Below are 14099 nucleotides of genomic sequence, written 5' to 3' on the forward strand. Positions count from 1 at the left end.
GTTCGCAGCACAAAGTCCTAAAGAGAAGCTGACAGTATAATGCTGCTGCTTGTGATCTACGAACCTTCAACTTTCACCCAAAGAAATAATGAAAAGAATGAGGAATAGGCATATGTTTTAGTCTGAATGATCTGAAGAGGCTACAGTCAATTGCAGTCTCCAAATCTGTGCCCTGTCTATTAGCCAAAGACATGTCAGCTCAGGGAACCACGTACAAAACCTTCTTCCATAGACAAACATCTATGATTGTCACTGCTAAAATTTCAAGATTTGTTGGTTGAAAAGTCCCTTCATTACAAGATGGGCTTTTACTTTGAATAGTTCTTCCTAGCTTACACTAAGGTGGTTATAATAAAAAGAAAGGCCTAGTTCAGATGGAAGTCTGCTCTTGGAGAGGGAAGCATGCCAAGGACATCATGCAACCCACCAGGGGCTTAGCTATTGCTATTGATTGTACAAGGAAGGTTCACAGCAGCATACAACTCCAAGACAAATAGCAGGATAAATAAATAATGCCACTGTTATTCTGCTGACATGACAGGAAGTCCCCTCCCAATAAACCTGTAAGCGTCCATTCACAAATCCAAATGAAACTGCAGGTAAATGCAACTGTCCTGAAGTTACTGCATCAAAGAATCAGTGGTAAAAGCTTATCATTGTGTGAATGGCCATCTAGTTTACTCAGCTTCCCTGAAAGGAGCATACATATGAGATAGTCTTCAAGAACCAAAGACCAACATTAGCAGATGAACAAAAAGCTTAGCAGTTTAGTTTAATTTCTAGCTCCAAAACTGCTTTGGAAAAAATATTTTATGCTGTACTAGTTCTCATTGTTGGGAAACATATGCTGAGATTCATGGATTCAATTTTCTTTTTTTTTTTAACATTTATTTTAAAAGGAAAATCAGATTATTATACAGTTAAACTTATTTAGTAGCATTCAAGGCTACTACAGCCTTGTCTCTCCCTGGTGACAGCTATCTTCCTAGCCAGGATCCTGTATTAGAAATACTCTGTTATCTGCTCCACTGACTAGAACATTGGGTCTCTATGCTGTAGAGTTTTATGGAACATTGAAGGAATAGAAGGTGACAATGATTCTGAACTGCAAAGTTTTGAACAGTGATACATAAAAGCTAAGAAAGTACACGCCATGAATCAGTCTGAAAGCCAACATGGAGCAAATGTATCCTAGTCCACTGGTGATTCATGTCACTTTGAAGGCAACATACTGCCCTACAATCTTGCATGTTTTCTGGATGGCCACTAAGAATATGTGCTAATTCAACATTGCAGAGACAAAAAATTGGCTTAATATAAAGATACAGGAAGAAGATTGTGAATTTTGGATCCTTACAGCTATTGCTGAGTATTGATTAAAAGTCTTGTTTAAGACCTACCTTGTCCATTAGGGTAGACCCTGTCTAGTGAGCACCATTGCGTAGCCTAATTGTGCCTCCTATTGCCCTGCTCATTCCATTAGAAGAGCATCCACTAGATATTCTTTTTATACATTTATATCTTTATTTTCTTCACACATCAGTTTGTCCTGGGGCCTACAATGTCTAAGGTGGAAATAGATTTATTTTTCTGTTTGCAAGTACTCAATTTCCCTAAACCACTTATTATAATAAATGGAAATACACTCAGATGTGAAACCTGTGGGCTTATGAAGTGAATGCCACAACACCCTGCAAATGAATGGCAATAACAGTGCTGCAGCCATCGTTCACTGTCTTTGGGAACCACAGCAGCCACTATGTCATTTCTGATTTTCAACTGCTAACAGAGCCTAACAGCCCATGCACTTATCTTTTCAATATGGCATTCTGCAATTATTTATGTGAGAATTAATAAAGGTACAGCATCCCTTAAAGGCATATCTTAACTATGCAGAAAAATAGGAAAGGACATCTTATGAGTTCTGTTTTATGAATGGAGGAAATGAGAATTCCACTAAAAGTAACATCTGTTTTGAAAACATCATCAACGTCTTTAAAGCTGCACACCTCAAGACTCCAATAAACTTCCCCAAGAAATCACAAGAAACTAGGTTCTCACCCAAGGATGTAATGAAGAAAAGGTGCATAAAGCACTGCACAGAATATGTATGTGCTGAGTGAACTGTTGGGTATGCCCACCAGCACAGCATGTAAAGGCAGCTGCTCCATCTGCACAAGATCTTTTCCCTCTATCAAGTTTCCACTTCAGCTGAAATGTCAGCAATTGGTGTCTAGGGAGAAAAAAGCAGAATGTGCACCAAAGATTAAAGGCATCCAGGCACAAGCACATCAAGATGCTGCTGTAGTGTTAAAAAAAAAAGAGAGAGAGAGAGAGAGAGAAAGGACTGGCTGATTTACATTAGAGAAAAAGGTATGTTTGCAAAGCCAGCAAGCTTTAATATTTAAAGATGTATCACACATCAATAGCTTGTGATTATCTCATTCTGAATTATTGCATCCTATCATGGTTGCAGTAAGGATGAAAAGAAATTCTTGATTTCTTAGTATTAAAAAGAAGAACTACAGCATTCATTTGCATGTTGTCTTTCCATCTATGTGGAGTTTTATGCAGTGTTTAAAATGTCATTGTTTAAGGCCGATCTTCATGGTTTGGAAATCATATTTAGCAGAACATTTAAATGCATTTACACTAGAGAGTATAAATAGGAAACTGGTGCCATAAAATATCTAGTCATCTTGAACCCCAGTCACTGGAAATCTATATTCAACAAAGAGTAAAAACAATATAAAAACAGTCAGTTGCTGTTATTTACCACAGTGAAAATGATTTATACTTGTTGATGATTAGCCAAGTGGTCTTGTTAACTGCAAGCTTTAATTTGATCGGTGTTCCATATATTTTTTTTCTTCTCTAATGCATTTTTGTGTTTGTTTGTTTTTTTTCCAACAGTATCCATAAATGGGAAATAAAATATAACACAATAAAATGAGGTTTAGTTATAAATTTCTACTATTTGGAAGCATATACGTTTTTGAATGGGGCAAAGCCCTTCATTTCAATGGGATCTACTGCACTTCTTTATCCTTGTTAATGCCATATGACAACACCCTTCTGAACCACTGTTTTGAATATTTTATTCTAAGCACTTTTCATGTTATTTTTAAGAGCTGAAAACAATATTTTCCAAGTGTTTTGGTTGCTGTCAGTGTGAGCAAAGGCTGGTGTCATGTTCTCATCTCTCCTTGATCCCTGGGGCAGAAGTAGCAGCTAGCCTCTTCCACTCGAGGGCTGAGATCAGCATCTCTGTTCTCTTTGCTAGTAGAGTTCTTACCATTTGTAAGGGCATTTATGACTCCTCACAGCAGTAGTATTCTACCTGATAGCTCCATGTTTGCACTAGTATGCCACTATGAAAAGATCAGTTATTTTCAGCTCTTCATTCTGATCCTTTTGATGGCAGTCTAATAATTGATGAACTCTTCGGCTTCTTTGTAGGTGATGTCCTTCCACAGCCCAGTACGTTTGGAAGAACTTGTTTACAAGGCTGCTGGTTTTAAGATTTTGGTAGATCTTTAGTCCTTTAAATCATATGTTACCTTTGAATTAAAAAATTTTCTTAAGCTTTCTGTTTCTTCCTGATGGTGTTTTGCTCCGCTGCCCTCACATTGCATTTAGTCAACACTGCAGTTGGTTGCTCTCTGGTTTGAGCTCTCCATTGGTTCACATAACACTCCTCACACAGATGAATTCTCTCCTACTTTGTTGGTAAATTTTCTTCTAAAATCACTGTTTAGCTTCTCAGTTTTGAGAATATTTGCTTTACTATCAGTGATTTCTGTCCTTGCCTATCCAGCTACTTCTGTTAGGTTAGCCTCATAATTTATCCAATCAATAATAATGGCGTAGCACACCACAATGTTTGCTACTGTTCACCTTGAGCTGATTTGTTTTTTAGTTGTTAAGACTTAAGAGAACATTTTGTATCTCTGTAAACAGCCATACAGATCTTATTCCATGGGGCTGAAAGATGTTCTGCAAGATCCTTTCAGACAGTCTGTCAAAGCCTTTTGAAAAGCAAAGAAAAAAGAGGAGCCTATTAGTTTATATGCTCCTTTCCAATTGCAAGCCTCAGTTTAAGCCTGTTCCCTGTTTTGCATCCACTGTCGCTTCATCTTCCTTAGTATCACACTTCAGAAGCCTGGATGTCTCCCCAGTTGCAGTATTCAGCAAGATCATCCTGCTGGGGCCCTCTAATAACACTCCAATGTTCCCACTGTTGAGGAAAAATCTCCTTTTCCTGGGCTCCACTGCAGAAATCCTTCAATGCCATCAAACTGGTGCTGTCAGGTGCTGTCAGCATTTCTGATGGGATTTGATCAATTTTCATCTCCTGGGAGTTTTTCTGCCTCTTGTAGCTCATGTTAATGTCACAGTCAGGCTTTCCAGCTTTCATTACTGTTTGGCATTGTGGTTGTCTAGAATAGTTAGAGATTTCTTTCAAGTGATCTACACATCTGCTTTCCCTTCTGTATTAGCTGTTAATTATTTTTTTTCCTTTTTGGCTTTGTTTGGCAAACTTCCTTCATTCACTCCCCTGCTGAAATGCTTTGTCTTTTCCCTCTATAGCAGCAGCATCTGCTCTCTCTCTTATATTTCTCATCTTTCTCTGTCTTTCCCTACAAACCTTTTCATTAGTGGCTTAGCTTCTGCTACTCCTTCTGTGCATTCCTCCGTCATTTTTTTTGTTTGTTTGTTTGTTTGTTTCTTACCACTTCTCTGCTTTCCAGTTCTCCTTCTCTGCTTTCTTTTCTCTGCAAAGGGCCACATTTTCTGCCTGTGATTTTCTCCAGTTATGATTCTTGCAGTTTATTAACAGTGCTGCTGAGCTAATCTCAGAGCTGCTGCGTCACTTTCACCTGTGTTTGACAAAGCCTCAAATGAATTCCTCAGCATCGATCTGAGCTTTCTCACAGTATCTTCCCGTAGTTCCATTTTGTACTGTTTGCCAGTGCTGACTACTGCTTCAAGTCACTAATTTTCAGTTTCATATATAGGTTGGCAATGCAAAATTTTGGTCAGTGCCATCAGCGATAGCTTTCCGTAACTGCGTCTTGGACAACTGACTTGAATTTTGATTCATCCCTCTGATATTGGTTTTGCCATCTATCAAATGCAACTCTGCAAGTCTAGATGAGTAACTACAATGCTTTCAAGATCAAAAATAATGTCTAACTTGATGACTCTTTGACAAAAGTATGGCTTTCTAATTCGACTCCTGTGTCTTATCTCAGGGCGTGGTTTAATATGGAGAACAGCAGAGAGTTATCCTTCGTGGTCTATCCTCCTCACTTCCAACAATAAATAGTATGTACTTCCAGAACCAGATGTTTCATTAAAAGCACTGTGACTAAATAACTGACAATGGAGAGAACCTTCATGATTCCTGATAAACTCTTTTTGAATTGATTTAGACTTTGGGATCCTTATTGTTTTGTGCCAATAAAGCAACATAAAGCAACTAAAAATTGTTCATAACATGCAGTTTATTTATTTGTTTTACTACTTGGGAGATCTGTTGAATTCCTTTTAGTTACAGATTAAGAGGAACAGTAGTAATATTTGTTTCCATGTCACCATTTCCCTGCCTTATATGATTTTATACCATATTTGCTACACTGTCTTTTACTCTGTCTTCTCTCAATTACCTACAAGAAGCATAGCTCACCTAGCTCCTTGAGATCATCATTTTTAAGAGCTTTTGTTGGTTGTCCTTGGAAAAAATACCCTCATCCATATGGAATAATCCACCTTCACAGAGATATAAATACATCTGTAGGGACATCATATTCTCACAAAAGTCTACTTCTCACACTTATTCACAGACCTAGTAGTTCTGTTCTTTATTAAAATTTCTATGAATTACTTAGTATGTAAGCTGGACCTACTGATCTTTAGCTCTTGTCATCATTACCAGCAGTCTCTATAAATGCAGATGTCACATTTCCTATCTTCCATTCCTCCTCTACTGCTATTAATATAAGCAGTGGCTTACTCCACAGTAAATAATTCAGCAACTTGTTAGAAGAGTTCTTTTGGAAGTCTAAAGAGGACTCTTTAGAGGATCCTTAAGAAGCCTCTCAAGTTCTTTCAGAACTAGCTGACTTTTAGAAGATTGTCATCTGGCTTTGCTGATTTATACCCATTCATTTTGTCAAGATCCTTCAGCCATGAAACCACCGTTATTGATATTTACCAGGTTTCCCTGTAGATCATTATTATTACACCCTAGGTTAGTAATAAAGATCATGTCAGAAACAAAATTGTACCTTCACATTCTGTCAATAACTCTTTGAAAGTAATTGTTGAAAACATCTCTCTTCCCACTGCTATGATCTCCTCTGGGAATGGAGCAGTAGATCTATTACCAGATCTATATCAACCATTTAGTAACTGGCTTAGACCTAGCATATATTCCACACTGTTGATGAAACCAAGTAGACAAGTGACTTCCAGTAGCTTCCACTATGAGTATCATATCTTGGTCTTAATATGTATAACCACTGTGATCTGAATAGTTCAGATTTTTCTTTTCTAAAATACTTCTGATCTGCACCTGCTCTTCCTGATATGCTAGCTTTTGGAGACCAATCTTGACACCTCCATTGCAATTGGAAGAGTCCTTTTGGACCTTTACTGTTCTTTGTCTCAACTCCTGCAACTCACAAAGTAACAGGCTGGGTGCCAGGGATGTTTTTTCCCAAGACACTTTTTGTTGCCAGACAAATTTTTCAAGACCTTGGCTTTTTGAAATTAATATTTATCAGGAACGTCCATGAAGTACAAGCACTGAGTAGTGTTCTCTTATGCACATTTCTACCAGAGTGGTAACCTAACCCCACCCAGTTTCCCATTTTAATGAGCATGTTTTACTAGTCAACTACTACAACAAAATGCCACATATCCACACCTCATTCTTTTCAACACTGGGGTGTTGAATCAGTATTTTTATATTCTGATCACTCTATTTTGCAGTTGTAAAGACTTTGAAGACTATTTCTTAATACCATAGCAGTATATACTTCTTTCTGTTAAAAAGCTATATTAAAAATTACTTTTTCTAACTATTTGAATATTTTAATGCCATATGTGGGAGGGAACCCCAAAAATGTTCTTCTCTGACACCCACCCAGCACAACAGATATGAGCAGTTTAACACAGTTAAGTTTAATCACATATGGATATACTAATCCAATTGAGGCTTGTTACACTAACAGTTGGAAATTCTCAAAATCCCGGTATTTTGAATACTTTAATAGCTGCTCTTTAATTTCTGTGACTTTTCCCCCTTAGTGGAGAGTAGACAGTTACCGGTTTTCTTCATTCACTCCAATTTTCTGTCATTATCGAATGTAACCAGCAGTTTTCTTATGCAAATACTCATTGTTCTCACTATGTTTGCCCTTCATAAAGCTTCTCATTTCATGTTAATCATACAAGATCTTTTTCTTTTTAAAATCATGCTGTACCAACAAGATATTGAACATAAAAGGAATCCAAGAAAGAAACTCAGCTGACTGCCATGAAAAGCAATGGAACACCTATTTTTCAGTTTCTGTTTCTTGAAAACATTGATCATAAAGGAAAGGATTGTTAATCTACACATGACTTTTTTGTCTCTCTTTCCTTTGTGTTTTCCTTGTGAAATACGCATTTAGAGCAAAGTCAAACTTTCTTCTAAGGTAGCTAAATTATAATTGAATCCATTTCTGTCCAACTAAATGAAATGCTATATCTCAAAGACATCTTTTTTTCTTTCTGGGAAAAAAGGAAAAACAAGTTCGGTTTTATGTCTGGTTCTCATGTTCAGATGTCATAATAAATCTCTCAAGGTAACAGGTAATCTGGAAAAGAATAGATTTATGGTTTTTCTATATAAAGATTGGAAAGTTCTTTAGAAACAAGGAAAGGTGTGTATATGCTTCTTGGTTTGCCTTGGAATTAAACGTTCAGATCCTGTCTGGTTCTTTACTCATAGCTTACTTTGAAGGAGTGGCTGATTGTCACAAACGTAAAAAGGTACCTGGCATAACTAGCAGGTTTTGTGAAATTCAAGATTTCTCTAGTATGTTTAATAAATATATATATATATTTTTAACAGTAGTGAATATGATAACACAACTTATGTCAGTGTTCAATTGCAAGTTTGTTTCTGTAATTTCATTCATATCTGACCTCAAACTATTTATGAACAAGTATAGAAATTTCTTATAAAACCATCAATACTTTATTGAGAAAAAAATCAGGGGAAACTTGCAAGGGCTGGACATGAAGTAAGCTATTCTGCTCACTTTGCAGAACTAGAGAGAAAAGTTTTACTCATGAGGAACACTTCTTTCATCATGATCTATTTTACACAACCATTAAAATCAAGCAACATTACTCTGAGGACTAAAACCTCTCAGAATTGAAATTAAGTTCTTCTGCTAAGTTAACATTAGGCAACTAAATAGATGCCTACAAAATACTTTTCATAATGAAAAACTTTATAAATACAATTAAATCTGTAATTTGAATCATTTGATGCAATTTCATTAAATGCAAAGACTCTGTCAGAAACAGGGAAAAAAAATAATAATGTTACTGTTCATTCTGTGATTTCCTGCCAGGATATTAAAGTCTTTCAAAATGAGCCACACATTTGTAATACAGACAGTGTAGGATTAGGGAGATTGTGGGATCAAGTGTTCCAAAAACAAAAATGGAAATGCTTATCTAGTTATGGAAAATGGATGAAGCTATTAATTTCAACAATGTAGCATATTGTGTGCACACCTACGTCTTCCAAATGTAGGTAGTGAATATGTGCCAGCTTACATCCTTTTTTTTTTTTTTTTTAGTAAATTGGAAGTTTCATAGAATATTCTGTATTTACTGATTTACTGAGCCAACAGTGAAATTGCATGAGATATTACATGTAAATATATTTTGAATGAGGTAAAAGCAGAAAGTTTATTATCCAGCTAGTGTCTCAAATATATTGAAACCAAACATCCTTCCTAGCAGTGGTAAAACAGCCAGAGACTTTCAAGACCTAGAGTGTATAAATACCCACATACCTTCTTAGGTACCTCCATTATTGGCCTCATTTTCCAAAATGACTTTGAACACAATAGGTTTCCTTGATTTTTACAGACCATCTATAAATGTAAGCAGACTTCACTGGAAGACAACTTGCTCAGCTTTTTTTTGTTGTTGTTTAATTACATAAACAATTTAGGTACCTCCATGCGTACAGGAAAGCATACCTGTATGGAAATCCAATCCTCTACAAAAGAGTTGTGCTCCTTACTTGAGAAGTTGAGTGTCCTCCAGATGAGAAGCTATTCACGTAACATAAATGAGTCTCTACTACTCAGTGAGAAGGAAGATTAAAGTAAAACAAGACTGCTTACCTTTGCCTTGCGGAAATGGTAGACTACCAGCATGCTTATGAAGTCCAGCAGCATACAGAGTGTTTGGAATGAGATGATAGCAAGCCGTAAATACTTGTCCTCCTGTGCATAGCAGGGAGTATCATCTGTACAGTACGAACATCCTTCCCTGCAGGGCAGGCAGGTGTAGACTTCTTCCGACAAGTCACCTCCAGAAAAGCGATTATCTGTATCCTTTCCTGAAAGTACCAAGTGGGGCAAGGGAGGGACAACTTTAATTGTACAGTATGCACAGCTCTTACATACAGGAGCAAAACAGTTCTCTGCTGACTCCTTTTCCTTCCTCATTCTACTCTTTCATTGAAGGATGAAATAGTTTGCCAGGGCTGCTTTTGTCATTTCACTCTCTTTTATCACATTCAGAAAATGCAGACCAATTTAGACATGAGGGAAAGTGAGCTTATTAAATGCTAAATACATTCCCGTTGTATTTAAGAAGGGCTAAATCTGCAGAGGAAATTATTTTAAGGAGACTTCTCAATGGGGGAAAATTATATCAAAGATTTAGGAATAAGGAAACAATTTTACACAGACACATGAAGAGTAGATCCATTAACTACTTATTGTTCACTGTACAAGCTCTGATCTTATTTAAGACAGTTCCTCAATTTCATAAAGATGCTATCTAGCAAAATAATTAGCTTCAAAGACAAATATACGTATATATATATATATAACTAAAACCACCTTCTTTGTTCAGCAAACAGTTGCACAATCGCACTATTCTGTGCTCAAATCCAAACCAGCACATTTACATTGAGTATATTTTTCTACAGTTCACATAAACACACTAGAGAACCTCAAAATCCTATTGGCAAGTTAATATCTTGTCAATGAAAATCAACTGTCCTTGAGATGACATTTGGCCCATCAAAGTGAACCCACCAAGAGAGCATACAGGAGCATTTTCTGCTTTTCCTGATCCATGAACACTTGCATGTAACCCCCTGCAAGACTGCTTACCCTACAGTCAACTAATGGAAGAAAAGATTGAAAGAAAAGGGGGAAAAACAGAATAATGTTAAGTAAATAAAAAGGCAAGCTGAATTTGCTTAAAGTTATTAAGCAAGGAAAGTTGTCAATCTTGCATTATCTGGTCTAAATTCAAGAGACAGTGTAATTTGGTAATGTTGCACATATGCATGTTGGTGTATGAAACTTCTTCAGACTTTTAGGTTGAAACATTAGAAACAGAAGGTTATCTACAAGGATAATTACTTCTTCCTTTCTCAAATGTATGCGTGAATGTGCAGGAACATGTCTGTTGATGGGCAAAATCTAGGAAAGGGACAAACCATTCATACATGCAAATAAATAAACATTTGGTGTGCTGTTCCAGCAGCCCTCTACTCCTCACCTTCAGTGAAAGGTGATTCTCTCTCACATCCCATGGTGAGAACAGTCTGCATTTTTCATGAAAATTGTGGATTTCTCTTTGGTGCTTTATTCTAAACAAAGATGTTGGAAACCTGAATATAGCAGAAAAGTGCTGACTCATGCCAGATTTCCTCATACGCCAAGAGACGGTAAGAATAGATGTAGTGTCTTTTTGACCCAGATTATGGGAGGTAAGAATGGAAATGTTGGAAAATAACTGTGCTTGGGCATTCTATGAAAGTGGAGAACCTCTAAGAAACATTGATCTTGAAGACATCCTTGGACTAAAACTTTTTGTCAGACTTAACACCCATGGACCTCTACCCATTATCACTTCAAAAGCTTTGCCAGAGCCCATCTTCTCTGCATCTAATGTTACATCTTTATTTTCTCAGTTAACATATACAGAAACAGAGCCACACTGTCCTCTGTCAAAGACAGAATTGACTGTCTTGTACATCCCATCTCAGTAGCCAAATCAAGAATGCACTATCTACTGCTTGAGTTTTCAGCTTCATTTCCATTTGTGCTCATATAAACCTGCTTTTCCACCACCACTTGTTCCTTTGTCATTTCCATAAGGAGTCACCCGTCAATTAGTCCATTTCCTAGAAGATTATTTAATCTCTTAAAACCTCACATTTCTAAGTCACATATGCACCACTCTGTGGTAAAGTGTTATTGTGGTAACTATCTAAAATAAAATATTATCAGGGTAAAAATTTAAACACTGAAAAAAATGTAAGTTAAAAACTAAAGTTAGGAGATTACTTAAGTCACGTGTCTTGAAAATGTTGTATGGTCCTAAACTTGATATTGTTCAACCCTGAAAGGTGCTGCAAATACATTCAAATCTATTTTATCAAGTATTTTCTTATCAGAAGTTTATTCACAGAAGTTTATTCTTTCTGCACAGAAGTTTATTCATGTGAATGCTCAGCATGTACTATGGGGATAATTGCTGATAAACAGCTGCATGTTATAGTAAATATCCCAAGGCTATGAATTCATAATGCAACAGCAAACCTTTGCTTAGGTATTTCTGGTGTAATGATTTCTGCAGTGTATGAAGGAAGATCATCAATATGCATCTCCTGTGCTGCCAGCTATGACTGATTATCTGGTGAACATCTTTTGACTCTTCAATGATTCTTCATTATGGCTTATATAAGAAAGATTTAAAAAAAAAAAAAAAAAGGATCTACTTGAGATTTCATACAATGTGATAAGAAATTATTTACAATCTCCACTTTTTATTTCTCCTTACTAAAAAGAAAGAATACTTTTCAGATCCTCTAAAAGAAGCTCTTGGCAACTGACCGACCATTGTATTAACCACCGACTGGGAGCTTGTTTGGAGAGGGAGTCCAAGTCCACCCACACCCCTGCCCTGGTTCTCTGTCCCAAGGCACTGTCAGACATTGCATAGTCGAACCACTCTGCCTTTTATGTCTGGCACCATCCCTTCACCAAAGTCAATATAACATCACCTCAAGCCATAGACAGCCCAAGCTAAGCGTGATGTGACTGCCTCATACAGCACTGCCAGGCCAAGACTGCACCGTGCTGTGCCTACCCCTGTTTCAGCTGCTCTTTTAGATTCCACAGGCCTCCTCCAGTGAAGAAAATCACTTTTTCCTCCCTAAAAGATGGCCAAATATTTTGAACACTTGTACAACAGACAGACATAAGCCAATTTTTCTCCCTGTAAGGCAGCAGTAGTTTTAGCACTGACATAAGTGAGACTGCATTGAACGCTGAAAGACTTTGTGCCACTGTTAGACCTAAGGATGAGGAAGATATATACAAGTACCTCCCTCAAGAAAAAAGAAATGCAGTAACAAAAAAATAAAAGCATAAAATGGACAGAGAAAAGAAAGAATTGGTAGGAAAACAGGAATAGGAGCACAAACTAATATGAAATGTAATAAAAATAATGCCTGAGCACTATATTTTTCCTAGTTCTTCTCTCTTCTATCCCAGTCTTCCTTTTCTGTCTGATCGATAAGCACAGAGAGCACGGGGCATGCTGAGCAGTGAGCAGAACAAAAGACAGATTCTGCTCCTGTTTTGTAATAATGTGGATTAGGAACAACATTAGGGTGATGCTGCAGTAACTTAAGCAGCATGTATGAATGGAACTCGATCTGGTAGCCTCTCAAAGTTGCAGCAAGCCATGGTCATAATCCTCACCCTGGAAATGTATCCCTGAAGTCAGCAAGAGATTCCATACACACAAAGATGTGCACAAGTAAGTCCTGTTGAAGAATCAGAGATAAGGGGCAGGCTTAAAGAAGGGAAGTTCTAGTTGAACTGGAAATCCCTCCTGGGACTTGAGGTCATTGCACTGGCAGAGACATTCCAGTCTCATATCCAGACACAGAAGGTATACCAGTACCTTTTTGCACAGGGCAGGTTCCACATCCAAACAGCAAGAGCTGAGGGGAATCTCTGCGATTCATTGTCAATGTATTGTTAAAGAATGCAATTTTAGGTTGAACAAACGACAGCTGTTCTATTAAGGATTTTCTAATGCATATCTGATTAACCTGTGAGGCAAAGAACATAAGTTCATAGTGCTTCCTAAAAGCAAACTATTAGGAAGTGCATAACCAGGTATTCAAGCACTTGCAAGTTAAAGCAACTTGCATACCTGAAATAGGTCTTTTTCTAAAATCAGTTTCTGCTGAGATTACTTGAGTCACAAATCCTATGTGACTGTGGCCTGGCAATTTTGCGTGGTCATAATTTGTATATTCACTACTTCTGCAAAGTTCAATCTTGAAAGCTGATCAAAAGAGACACTGGAAATATATGTCAACGACTGTGCTCTGTTAGTACCAAGAGTCCACATTAAACAAATCAGCAAAAAGAGAATGATTTTACATATTTTGGCACTGTCAGTTCTGAAGAACAAACCCAGCCTTGGGACAGCTCACCTTCCTGGCTTCCCCATCAGTATGAGACTGGCCCAAATTTCCCTGTCCCATCTAGAATCTGCAACACAAGCTGCACAACCTCCCTGCGAGCAGCCAAACTGGACTGCTCTAAGTCAGAAAAACAGAAACTTTCCTACTGAGGACATTGTTTATGCAACATTGCATCTCAGCATTAGGTCTCCAGCTGACTTTGCAGAGGAGGTAGATAAGCAATCTTTTAAGCCTGCCCACTGAGCAAACTGTGTAGAGACTCAAACATCCCTGCAAAGCCATTTATACAGCTATCTTTCAGTCTCAACCTGAATGTTCATCTGGACCTAAAGCAAAA

At 37.4% G+C, this 14099-nt stretch overlaps 1 protein-coding gene across 2 annotated transcripts in view; it reads right to left on the reverse strand.

Moving 5' to 3' along the window:
- GPR158 (G protein-coupled receptor 158) overlaps positions 1-14099 on the reverse strand; it is a 195242-nt gene that overhangs the window by 98025 nt on the left and 83118 nt on the right. For both annotated transcript variants that reach the window (XM_082754163.1, XM_082754162.1), the window contains exon 4: positions 9417-9634. In XM_082754163.1, coding sequence (XP_082610289.1) covers positions 9417-9634 — 218 coding nt within the window. The remainder of the gene's footprint in view (positions 1-9416; positions 9635-14099) is intronic.

Source organism: Aythya marila (assembly GCF_965140915.1).
Source record: "Aythya marila genome assembly, chromosome: 2".
Taxonomy (NCBI): domain Eukaryota; kingdom Metazoa; phylum Chordata; class Aves; order Anseriformes; family Anatidae; genus Aythya; species Aythya marila.